The 13,336-nt window shown below is 43.0% G+C and overlaps 1 protein-coding gene across 2 annotated transcripts in view; it reads right to left on the bottom strand.

Moving 5' to 3' along the window:
* Positions 1–3,228: 3,228 nt before the first annotated feature.
* The window catches only part of MRPS27 (mitochondrial ribosomal protein S27), a gene marked incomplete at both ends in the record, with an annotated part of 74,599 nt that continues 64,491 nt past the window's right edge, over positions 3,229–13,336 (bottom strand). For both annotated transcript variants that reach the window (XM_084233577.1, XM_084233578.1), the window contains 4 exons: positions 3,229–3,468; positions 5,712–5,882; positions 7,798–7,940; positions 10,036–10,138. In XM_084233577.1, coding sequence (XP_084089703.1) covers positions 3,229–3,468; positions 5,712–5,882; positions 7,798–7,940; positions 10,036–10,138 — 657 coding nt within the window. The remainder of the gene's footprint in view (positions 3,469–5,711; positions 5,883–7,797; positions 7,941–10,035; positions 10,139–13,336) is intronic.

Genomic DNA, 13,336 nt, shown 5'->3' with positions numbered 1-13,336 from the left:
TGGTTATGCTAATCTCTTCTGCCCCCACCTCCTTGTGTGAGCCAGGTTTCTTGTCTTGTGGCCCTCCTTTTTAAGTTTTTTTCTTTCTATTCCTGTCCTCCATCAAAAGTATGAATCAGAAATCATTTCCTTCATTAGAGCTTCTCCCAGGTCTGGGCTTGAAAGGCTCTTCCTGTGAATACCTGTATCACCATCTGTGTCTTTAATGATACTCTCCAGCTGTACTGATGGGGGTGTATGTGCCTGTGTCCTTGTCTTCACTGGGATCTTCATTATTTGAGGGCAGGATCTATAGTTTTCTGTGTAAACTCCATAGCACTGGAAATGGTGCTTTGCACACAGCATGTGATTGGGAGTCTGTTAAGGCAATGCTAGAACAGTCTGTCTATTACAGTCCCCAAGCTTATAAGGGGGTGGTCAGTGGAGCCAAATGGAGCAGAGCATTTAAGAGTCAGGGTCACCACAACTAGTGTGTAACAGAGTGAAAGCCAAATTCTCAGGGGCTAGTGAACAAGCAACTAGCCAGTACTTGTAGATATTCCTGTAAAAAGTTTAGTGATAAAAGGAGAGTGATAGGATAGTAGTTTGATTGATGACAAGATAAAGACTTGTGTTTTCAAAAGGGAAAGAGATCTTGAATGAGACTTGGAGGAAATCAGAGGTGATGCAGGATGGCAAGGATAGGTGTGATGGTTTGGGGACATTTAGGTAAGCACTCAGGTCACAGATGAGCATAACTTTTGAAAGGAGGAAGGGGAAACCTACCACTTGGAAGGAAGAGGGATGATGGAGAGCATGCGCACATAGAGAATTGTTAAGCTAGAAAGGAGGGAGCTTGATATTTGTGTGGCTTAAGTTTTCTTGATAAGTTAGGAAGCAGGAACATCTTAAAAATCTGGGGGTAGAGGCATCCCTGGTGGTGCATAGGGTTAAGATGCAGCACTATGAAGCTATCCGCAGCCACTGCAGTAGGAGTTCGATCCGGCCAGGGAGGCCACCAACATGGCGCAGCAGACCTTTCCTGTCTTGCCCACTGCTCCCCTCAGCAGTGTATTTCATTCAGTCCGCCTGTTCTGTTCCCCGCTGTCTCTGGTGAATCCTCTCATACCCCGCACTTCAGGCCTGCACCCAGTTCTTGTATGCATAAATTAATAAATCATAAAAAAAATCTGGGGATAAGGGTCTAGGGTTTAAAGTTAATGAAGTAAAAATGTGAGGACAGTGCAAATTGTAGAGGGATCAGCCTAATGTTACCACTTTATATACTAACACTTGGTATATTAGAAGCAAACAGAAAAAAAAAACAACAAATGGTAGTGGATTAATTCCCAGGACTTAAGTTTCCAAGATCATGATTTAGGGATGAGGCTAGAGGTCTGGCTATGAACGTGGTAGGTCAGTTAGAGGGAAGATAATTTGTTACAGGATACTGAGAGCAGTTACCCATCCCCAGGGAAAAAATATAGAAGGTGATCTGGGCAGAAATCCATATCTGTGAAAAAGGACAGAGGACAACTTGGCTAGACCTTAAGACGTTGCAGGCAGGCAGGAGAGTATCCCATAGCTCAGGAGATGAGAGCATAGGGGAAAAGGGAGTAGCTTGGGAAGGAAAGACTCCCAAAGGGGAGAGTTCCTGAGAGATGGGGGCACAAGTTTAGGAGGAATCCTGGGGAGCAGGGAGAATGAAAACTCATGCCAAGCATTGGCACACAGGGCGGAAGTGATGTCTTTTGGTGAGGATAGGGATTAAAGTGCAAGAGTGATGATGGACAAATAGGCCTAATTATGAACTGAACATTAATCAGGTGCTTCATGTGTGACGGTCATGAATTTATTGAGTAAATGCACCAAGATTAGTCCTGAACCTTTTTCTTATTGTAATAAGGTAGCAGCTGGAAAAACCCTACTACCTGATAAACCAAAATGTCAGATTGATTTGGGTCATGACCCTCTACCTAAGAGTCAGCTGTGCTGGTGTCTGGGACCCTGGGTTGGGTACAATGCAGTTAGACATGGAGGGTGAGGAGCAGCGCTAACTTGACCTCGGAGTTACTTAGTTTTCAGTTCCTCATTCTAAATGGGAGCAGTACCTCTGTCATAGGGTTGCCTGAGTTGTTGGCACAGTCTCTCCTCAATAAATATGAGTGGCTGTTATTATAAATATCACAGGCTGCGATGGAGGGTTGATATATGTTGCTCAAAATCAGTTACTATAATGAAGGCAAAGTCCCTTGTCTCCCTTCCCCCAGTGATAAAGAAAACACCCAAATAATCCGAGAAGATTTATTTCCATAGATGCTTGATAAAAGAGCACAGACCCGAGGAAGTGTACACCACTGCGTTACAGGCAAAATTACATCGTGAGCAAGAGCTACCCCCTAACCCTTTCACAGAGAAAGTACAGAAGGGAGTTTTCCACCTCTCGACAGCTTTACAACTATTCATGTCTGCTATGTACTTTGAGCCCCAGCTCATCTCTCATATTCCCCATTTTCTCTTACTGGGTGTCAAAATGGTGCATATGTGTGCACATACGGCTCATTTCATCTGCTTGATGACGGAGCTGAGACAATGCTTTGGACAAAAGTGACCCGGATATGATGGAGAAGCCAAGCCAAGGAGGTTTCAGGGCAAGCGCTAGTTTCCCCCTCAAAAGTCCCTACGTTCTAAAATGCCAAATTGGTCTCCCGAAATTTGAAAAGCAGTGTGTCCGTGATCTTGAGTTCATTCCCGTACTGAACTTTCCCCAGTTCAGGTCTGGAAGGGAAAGACCGAGGGGAAGGAGAAAGCGGGCCGTGTGGGCACCCAACTCAGGGTGAGAACTTGTACTAAACAGGAGACCAAGGAGGACTGGGTCACAGACATGCAGCTCCCCTCTGCTGGGAAGGCAGACACTATTTAATACTGAAGACCCGTTCCTTGAACCACAGCCTCTCCCACCACCTTCTCTAAGGATCAGGAACTTTCAATGTTCAAAACTGCTCCCTGTCACCCAGGAACTTCTCCATAAGCTTCAAGCTCCTTATTTTTTAGTCAGGTCACTTGCCACTTTCCTAGTGGCACAGCCCCTCTGGCATCGGGATGCCTTGCCGATACACACAGCCTTGATACAGAGCACTTTTACACCACAGGGTCCTGCTTGGAGAAAAGGAGATGGCGGAGGAAACAGGCCTGCGTCACAGTCGCTGTGAGTCCTATGTCAGGGTCTGGTGAGCTCTGCAGGGGCCATCAGGCAGATGCCTTTGCAGCTCTTCGAGACTGGTACGCCTGCTTTGCCCGTTTCCTCTGCTCCTGTTCCCTCTGAATCAATTGCACCCGTTCCAGATGCCACTGCTGCAGCTTCTGCTCATAAGTGGCCAAGTCCTCTGCCTCACAGATGGGGAGTTGCTCTCGAACAAGCTCGGTGGTCAGAGTCAAAAGGCTTCTGGACTCAACTTTGCCCATACTTTGAAGCTTAGAAAGTAAGTCCTGTTGGAAATAAAGGGAAAAAAAAGAAGGTTGGGGGGGTGGGCAGGTGGGAGAAGAATTGAAGTCACTTGTAGAACCTCCACAGCTCCTGCTCACAGGAAAAGGTGCTTTGCTGGGAATCTACTGTGCTCCCCTTCATCCAGGCACTGCTGGCGTTTGCTGGTTTTTTTTTTTTTTTTTTCAGACCAGCAATTTTGCTAACATGCACATGGGATCTCTCCCCCTTTACTTAAAAAGTAAATGGAGATCCATGTGCTCCATGTGCTGTGATTCCTCAGGTAATATCTCACTTTAAACCAAAGACAGCACAGGTACGACAAAGCTGTATTTCCACTCTGACCTGAACCAAACCAAGCAGCAAGTTCCAAGAACAAAGAACCCTAAGATGCAGACACAATGGCAGAAGCAGCTGACAACATGGGGCAAGCCATCCATACCTTTGCCTTTAGAATAAGTGAGATAAATGTCTGCCTAACTAGCGTGCCTTTCAACAGATGGAAATCATTTCAAGGATTTCTTACTAATGGCATGCTAAACAGCTCCCAGGAGAGCGCGCGCTGCTATAAGCTCCCACTGCTGTGTCCCACCACAGGTCAGCCTTCGCATACTGACTGCTCACAGCGCCATCTGAAATGGCAGCGCAGTTTGTTTCATATTGTATTCCTGGAGAAATAAAGGACTAAAAACACTAATCTACTTAAGTGCTTCAAGATGTAGATCATCAGCGAGAACCACTTAGGGCCCCTGCTGTAGCTTACCCTGCAGCACATACCCTGTTCCACAAATAAATGCAATTTCACTGGCACACACCTGTGATGAGGCTGCTCCAAAAGGGGAAGGAAGGTGGGCAGGTCCATGGCTTTCAAGGAAAGGCCTGAGGCCCAGTGTGATTGACCAGTCACATAAAATTGAGTAAGAGACTAATAAAAATCACGCAACAGGAAGAAAAGGAAATGTAAAATGAAAGTTCTTTGTTTCTAATGGATTCTCCATGTGGTTTTTAGCCAATGAGACAGCTTGGGATGCCAGAATGAGGACTCAGCTTTGAGTCAACAAACTTTAGTTCAAAATCACAGTCATTTAAGGATTGGTTCCTCTCAGCCTGTGGTCCTGTAGCATGTGATGCCTAATATAAAACTAGTGATCACTAAATATTTGTCTTTTTTTTCAATTTTCAAAAACTAAACATTTGTGGAAGAATATGGGCTGCAAGCATAGATTTCTATTCTCTAAGATTAAATATATAAGAAACAAAAAAAGGTGGTAATTTTTAGGAGTGATGTGGCTAGCTTTGGTTCATATGATTATGGTGAATGATAACCCATGGAGCTAGGTAGATTTTTTTTTTTAGTTTATTCATCTTCTAAATTTACAAAGCTATGCAGTAAGAGGAAAGAGCAGGTATATAAATTTTTAACCTAGTTCTACTACTAATTCTCCATGTGCCTTGGGAACATTGATTTCTTTTTCAGCTTTCAAATTATATAAAAGAAGGAAGCTGAGCAACACCCATCAGAAGTACTGGGGGAAAAGGTCACATAACTGGTTCAATATAAATACTGAAAAGATTTACATGTAGTAATCTGGCAAAATTGACAACTCTCTGTCCCAATATGCCACTAGAGGTCAGTTGGTATGGATTGGGGGTGGGGTGGTGGGGTGTGTGTGTGTGTGTGTGTGTGTGTGTGTGTGTTCAGGGCTGTTCTAAAAAGAAATAGTGGAAGCTTGTTTGCATCGTCCATGTGGCCCAAGAGAGCACTTCCAATGGCCCCAGGGACTATCACAAAGCCGCCAGTTGAGCAAAGGAAGATGCATGCAACTTTTTAATACTAAAACATGCCTTTGTGATCTCCACCTGGGTTTCTGGGTCACCAAGCACGTTCAGTGCACTATGGAGAAATGACCAGATTCTTTCCACCCAGTGTTGGAATCAGGTGATTGCTGTGAGGAGGCAAGCTATTACCCACCCGTCAGGCACATGTCAGGGATGAGTGGGTAATGACAAGCTGTCTTGGTGAACAAAACTGTGACCAATTAGCTCAAATACAAAGGGGAGCATAAAAATTCCATTTGTTTCTTTTAAGACCACTTCCTGTGCGAGGCAATAAAAATGTAATTTTTGATGTCAGTTTTTAATGCCTTTGTGTGTGACAGTGATGCATGAAAGGACGGGTTGTTTACCAGCACAGTGGGGGAGCATGTTTAATGGCAGCTGAGAGGCACTCGACTCCGCCACGACTCACCTTGAATCGTTCCAGGTACTGGGGAAGCTTGGACTGTTCTGTCTCCTCCGTGTCCAACTGCTCCACCAGCTCTTCTGGGCCCTGGCTGCTGTTGCCTTCTTCCGGCTGCTCCCCTGAAGACTCAGGGGCCGGAGTGGTCAGCGCCTGCAGTGCTTTGCCCAGCACATCGAGCTGTGGGGCACAAAAAAGGGCAGAGGCTCAATACCCTGTGGGCCTGAAAGCACACTGTGAACAGGGGCTTGGGAAAGGAAAATAAGGAAAAGTGGGGATCTAAAAACACATGAGACTAGTCTCCTTATAACATGCGAGGAAACAGATGGTTATATGATTTCACATTAGAAACCCCTGTTGGGAAATATGGAAAACTCAGTACAAAAAAAAATGGCACAAGTAAACAAGCTCAGGATTATCTGCACAAGTGAGCCAGCATTTAACTTCAATGGACTCCAAGAATGATGCTCAATGGGAATGGAAGTACCTCTCCCTTCCATGTCTTTCTCTATGGGCTTGGAATTGAGAGGGAATGAAAAACCACTGCAGGTCACAACCAACCAAGGGTCATTCTGAACCTATGGTAAAGTCTCTGAATATAGCAAGGGCCTCCTTCAGAGAAAGCTTTTAGCTCACTGAGTATCTATAAATTGGGGATCAGTGCAATCGACATAAGCTGCCAGCAAAGATCAGTCAAGCACGCGTGAAATTCATTTTAATGAGGTGCTTTTTGTGACTTAGAAAATAAGCAAATTATAAAACAGGGTTTCTTTCTTTATGTTTTGACCCCTCCCCCACCACTTTCAGTTAGGAGCACATCTCACTCACCCCACAAGGGATCTTATCAAGATGGGTTAGAAACAACCTCAAGGGAAACATTAGCACCCACTTGGATATCGATTAATTCTGTTCACGTCATATGAGAACAAAAATCCAGAAAATACTCCAAGGTCTTTTAAAGCCACTAATACATTATACCCAAATCCGATGCATATCCTATACTTGTTGTCATCTGAACCACATTCCTATTAGGTCAGCACACAAAGAATGCAATTCTGGCTTACAGGGGAAGGAATATTTCCCTGGCAAAGGGTTCATGTATAATTTTATGTTTTCAATCACTAATACTGACTATATGGGGTGAAAACATGAAAATATATTTAGAAATACTTATCCTTTGCTATAAACATCTGGCAGATAACAAAGATTCACTAGACATTACTATAGTGTAGGCACCAGACTTGCATATCTGGTGACTGAAATGAAAGTCAAGGGGTGAATCCCAGTGACCAGGGTCAAGGTAAAACAAATAAGCAGCTCAAAGTTGACTTGTGCACGCTGGCAGTGGTCATTCTAGGCTTCGCCTGCCACAAAATTTGCCTGGATAAGAAAAGACACTGTGGTTCCCTACGGGGTTTAAGGCTTATCAGTAGCTGTAAGATGTGGCATTTCCTGTACCCTGAGCTAAGTCTAGAAACGTCTTTGTATCCAGGGCTCTGGGTGACTAAGTGGGATGACTTTGGTGGTGATGGGAGGCGTTTCCTAGTCCAGCAAAGTGAACACTTTACAATTTAAAAAAGAAACATCTGGATTCATATCTTTAGCATTATGCTTTCACCTCAGAATGGTTTACTGGAATGAAAGGGAAACTATGCCATCTCTACTCCCCAGATTCATTCCTGAGGGTTTTTAAGGAGGGGTAGGTGAGGAGAGATGTCATATAATCTTTAGGACTACGTGAGGGTACAGAAATGTGCAAAATTTAAAATGAAATCTTAACCTCTCTTGAGCTTCTGCTGAGATCTTATTGAAGGGGAAGAAGTAGTATTTTATTGAACTAAGTTTGAATTTTAGGGGAAGAGTTTTTCCTCTTAGACAGTGAGCTATAAAATCAACATTAATCTTATTTTCAAGTGCGTTTTCTCAGAAACATTGAGAATGGTTGTGGTTTTCTATTCCTTTTTAAATGGGTAAGTATGTGCTTCTTAGAAATAAAGACAGGAGGAAGAGGAAGGAAGACAAAGAAGACACATTCAAAGTTCCATTATGAGGAACAGGAGACCTAAATTCCACTGATTAGGGCCAGCAACCATACCGCTTCTCTACACAATTTTCGGTCTTCTGGGGAAGAGGCCACCTTCTCCATCACTTGAAGGGCTTTGTCCAGGTACCCCGGCTGCCATAACAGAGGCATGTTATGGTACACGGCCCGCAGTCCTTGCTGCAATTCCACCTTCCCTGTGGGCAAAGAGAAAAATGAAGAAGGCTGAGCCACGGCTTCCCGAAGCTGGGACCCAGGATTGATTTATTTAAAAAGATTTTTTATTTATTTATGCATACAAGAACTGGGGTGTAGGCTAGAGGTGCAGGGGGAGAGAGGATTCAGCAGAGACAGAGTGAGGAGCAGAACAGGCGTATTTACTGAAATACACTACTAAGGGGAGCATTAGGCAAGGTCTGCTGTGCCATAAGGTTAGCTCCCTGGCTGGGGACTGAATGCAGGCTGTAACACTGATAGTGCTAAGACTTAACCCCTAGGCTACCAGGGAGTTATCCCTACCCCCCCCCCAAAAAAAAAAAAAAACAACTCATTTTGCCCTTCTTTCCTTTAATCTTCAACAGTACTTAAATCATAAGGTCTTTATCATCCTTTTGGGTCTCAGGACATGAATATTTCTCATTGTTGGAATTTCCCTTGCTATCTGAAAAGAATATTCTTATTTGGTATGATTTGGTCAGGTACTTTTGGGATTTGGAATGTTGAAAAATTTTCCCACGTACATTAACAGCTTTCCCAGACTCAAAATCGCCTACCAGATCAAATCAAATAGGAATGTTCTACTTTCAGAGAGTAGGGGAAACTTGTACTTCAAACCACCTCTATTAGAGTTTAAGCTGTGGATGCCAGACAATAGGGCCACGGGGTGTGGAGAGAGACTGTCTGTGCACCTGAGGCCCTCTCTGTACTAGTGACCTATGCCGCCTTGAGCTGCCAGGTCTTGAATCTCCCTTCACTTATCTTTCCTGGCAAGGAGGATTTGGGAAAGCTGTAGTAGGACATAAATAGACAAAGCTTATCAGGTGACAGCTAATTTTAGACCTTTTAGATGCTTGGGGCTAGACTACAGTCACATCCTGGGAAGCTGCTTCCATCAGGGTTGAGGGAGGCTGCCCAGCACATGACACAATGAGAGCAAAGAGCTTTTGATTTGGTGGTTGCCAGTCCCAGAGCACCAGGGCCTCTGCTCAGAATCAAGGACAAAGTACATTTTCTTTGTCCTGACAATTCCCTGAACAATTCATGCAGTATAATGGTCCTGAATGTTAATCTGAAGGCAGGGTCAAAGCAGGGGCAAGAATATGTATAGCAATATCAAAGGTAGGTGGCAAATAAGTAGAAGGTGAAAAAAGAGCAGTTAACTCTTTTGTTATCTGGATAGCTAGCTTGATAATCTCTGAAATTCCTTAGTTTATATCAGAATCAGTATCCAGGAATGCCACAGTACATTCTGTTGCTGAAGATCAACTTCAAAAGCAGTCAAACTACTATCACTGTTAATTTTCAGAAAACAAAGGTAGCAGAAGCAGTAAAGGATTAAGAGAAGCAATACAGATTAATTCAGGATTAAGAAACACCTATTTACTTAAAAGACAGAGGGAAGAATAGTGAAGTAATATGCATGTAACAAACCTGTAAATCAGGACACATTTTATGTGCCTTTAGGTTGAATGTTATTTGCCTAGACACCCCGCCACCCAGGCTCTCAGTCAACCTCAGAAAGTTTCGTCCTCCTGACCTGTCTGATTTTCAACACCAGTAGGGCATTAAAATAAAGCTGCCACCTATCAGAGTGGCACAATCACAGAGTGGCAGTGAGCCACTCTCTGCTTCCCCAAACTGCCACTACCTGTGCTCTGAGTGTGTCTTCACTCACCTGAAGAAAATGCCAAAGATGAGTTCAACCCTAATTCTTGATTTTTAACCTACTGGACTTTTGGGCTAAGGCCAGGGAAAGATGGTTGTGAATACTGGGGAAGACTCTACTGAATGTTTTTCCTAAACGGGGGGAAGAACTTTACTCCCTTTATTTTCTCCCTTCCTCACACTGACTGCCACTAGCTCTCACCTCACAGTGGTGACAAGCTTAGAACCCTCTTTACTGACTTAGGTCATAACTGTAAGGCCATCAAGATCTCCTGCTATATCTAAAAATGACAGCTCTCTTGGAATTTCACCAGTATGTTTAAATCAAATCAGAATTTTATTGTGAAGTGAGAGAATGTATCAATTCTATCCATGAAGAACAGTTATTTGTAAGAATTTTTAGCTTACCAAGAAGCGCATAGCCATATAACTGGGAACTCAACCCCACTGAATTGTTTTGCTTTAGGCCTGGGAGTAACAGAGATGCACCGAAGTTCCTCTCCTCTTCCCACTGTAACAGAACATACCAGATTATGGCCCAGGTAAGCAGTGGATACTCAATGCAAAAATATTTTTAATGATATGGAGGAAAAAGAAGATAGCATTAAACAAGGAAAGTAAAAAGCCACAGGCACATTATAACCCCAATTTTGCAAATAAAAGGTATTTATGCTTAATGAAAAGTACAGAAAATGAATGTCTGTATAACATAAGAAATGTGATATGTTAATAGGTTTCTGGGTAGTAAAATATGAACATTTTGGTTTTTGCACTTTTCATTATTTTCCAATCCTCCCCCACCCTAATGAATAGAGTTCCTTTTATAGTCAGAAAAGCAAAACAAAAATATTAAGTATACTCTGGACTGACAATGCCTTGAGACAGTGTGCTGTCGGCGCCATACAACACACTGCCGTGATGCGACGAAGCAAGTTTCTGAATTTTATACAATTCAACAATGATAAGACTCCTACTTAACAGAGTTAAAATAAATACAATTACTAGGTTGCTTTTAGATAGATTTGTTCCTCCCAAAAAATAAAGTAGGCAATCAGAAACACTTAGTGACTGTTTCTCTCAACCCAGGGTGCAAAATTACACTTCAATGAAATTGGACCCTTTTGACACATGGGGATAAAAGGGCAAGAACACAGGCATTACTAAGGTTGTTGTGGCAGCAGCGATGGGGGGGTCACTGGAAACATGGGCCCAGAGGGTAGCCTTGGCTACTCCCCAGAGAACTGTGATCTCGGTGCCAGAGGGTCACACCTTGGCCAGAGCCCTCCTGGCTTGGAAATTCAGAACACCATGCTCAGGTTGCCCAGCTATGCACTCAGAGGTCAGGGAGGAAGCAGAAAATGCAGGAGGTCTTCAGTTGCAATTGCAGCCAGTTGTAAGAGCAGCACCCCAGGAGCTAATGGGCAACCAAACCTCTTTATGCTTTTGTGCATGCAACACAAGTGTAATTTGTTAAGGTTTTTCTAAACCTTTGAAAAAAAGCAAAGACCTTGGGAGAAAAACAAAATCACCCTAGGTGCTTCTGCAGCACAGGTAATGAAGGACTGGGTCATTTCACTTTCAAAAGCAAATCAGCTAAGGTTTGATCCCACCCCAACCCCCCAACACAGTGAATAGTAAATAAGGAGGCTTAAGAGCACTTTTTTTTTTCCTTTTCTTTGGAGAGAAAAAAAGATCTATAGAATGAGGATGCAATCAGGAGAGGCTAAAAGTCAAATAGCAATATACCTGCTGAGCTGGAAGTGAAGTGAATGTGTGTGTGTGTGTGTGTGTGTGTGTGTGTGCGTGCGTGTGCGTACATGCATGCTGGCTGACAGTTGCCAAAGAACATTTTATTTTATTTTTTAAAGATTTATTTATTTATTTATACAAGCACTGGGTATAGTCAGAAGTGGAGGAGGGTGAGAGAATTCACCAGAGCCAGAGCAGGGAGCAGAGCAGGCAGAAAAGACCGAAGTACACTGCTGAGGGGAGCAGCGGGCGGCAGGAGAGGTCTGCGAGCCATGTGGGACCCTCTCCCTCGGCTGGGGATCGGGCCGGGGATCGAACCGACGCTGCAGAGGCTGTGGGCAGCCCAGCGTTCAACCACTGCACCACGGGGGAGGCCCCCAAAGAACTTTTTAAAAGAACTTTTCCCACACAAAATTTTCAAACAAATGAATGTCACAGAGATTTTTTCTGTTTATTGGGAATAATGCAATCATTGCTGCTAATATAAAAAGCTGTTTGATGTGTTGACATAAAACAATAAGTCTTTTCCAAGTCTTTAGCTTCTGTGATATGTGTACTATTATGGCCTAAATCAGGTGCTGTGTCCTCAGTATTATTTCACACTTCTGCCTCTCCCTTAACACAAATGCAAATTTCCCCACTTCCCCTCCTTCCACTTCCCTTCACCTGTCTCTCCTTTCTGCACCCCTAACTCATTCCAGAATCGACTCTGGTTTGGTTTTGTACAACTTCATGCCTCATATCACTGCCTTCAGTGAACTTGTTATTGAATTTTAATTGTTGTATTTCTCATTGAGGTAACATTGATCCACAGCACTGTAACTGATGATCAGGTATACGTTCACCTCTTCAGAGGTATGTTTCCACAGCAGTGAACTTTAAAGAGTACACATCTTACCTACCCTCTCAGAAACATTCTCTATTATAAGCCAGTCTCTCCCTAGGTGGTCCCTCACAGTCCTGACTTCCCTTTTTGTTTCCTGGCTTCTTGGCAGACATGTACAGATGGATGTATAAATTGCATCTCCAGTCCAGATTTTCCTGTTAATGTTTCAGTCTTCCTCATGAAATCTCTTGTGTCAAAGACATCTCAAAATGCACAAATTCAGAGTCAATGAATTTTCTCATAAATCCCCAATTTTTTCCAGAGGTAAGGTTTGATCCCTAACTCCTTATTTCCACCTCATCATGTTATTTGCCTCCCAAATATGTCGATGTGCTACTCTCTAATGCCCTCATCTTTTGGCCCCCATGTTAACATTACCTCTTGCTTGGATAACTGTTAATAGTCTCATAAGTGCTCTGCCCATAACCATCCTAGCTCCGATGTGGTATATTATCAATATACACAGCCAGAGGCATCTTTTCAAAACCCAAATCTGATTGTGTTATCCCTCTGCTTAAAACTTTTCAATGGCTCTTTTCTATTTTTAGCATGTAGATAAAAACAGCTTAGCATGACCTACATTCTCCAACATTACCTTACCCCATGACCTCATGCTCATCCTCTGTTGTAGCTATGCATTAGCAAGCTTCTTATCTTCTTTCAGCTGCTTTCTCCTCACCATGCTGTCTCTGCCCCAGGGCTTTTGCACATGTTATTTTCTCTTTTTGGACTTTCTTTCCCTCTTCAACCAGTTCATTCCTATTTATCCATCAAATATTAACCCAAGATAATATTTCCCCTAAAGAGTATTTCCTAACCTAAGTTTAAGATACAAACAACAACTCCCTTCAATGCAGGCTTTCCATATATGAATTCTTTCTAGTGCTCATTATAATCATAATTTAAAACTTACCCCTGTTTTACTTTAAAGACCTACAATTTCCCTAGATTATAAGCAGGAAATGTTTGCTCATAGTTGAACAACTAGCTCTTGACAATGTATGGACTATAGAAGGTTCTCACTATATATATATATTCTATATATTGATGAAATAATGAATGTGAGGTATGCCA

The sequence above is a fragment of the Talpa europaea genome (assembly GCF_964194135.1).
Source record: "Talpa europaea genome assembly, chromosome: 5".
In the NCBI taxonomy this organism is placed as follows: Eukaryota; Metazoa; Chordata; class Mammalia; order Eulipotyphla; family Talpidae; genus Talpa; species Talpa europaea.
Note: the sequence above shows the minus strand (reverse complement) of the source record. Positions and strands in the feature narration are given on the sequence as shown.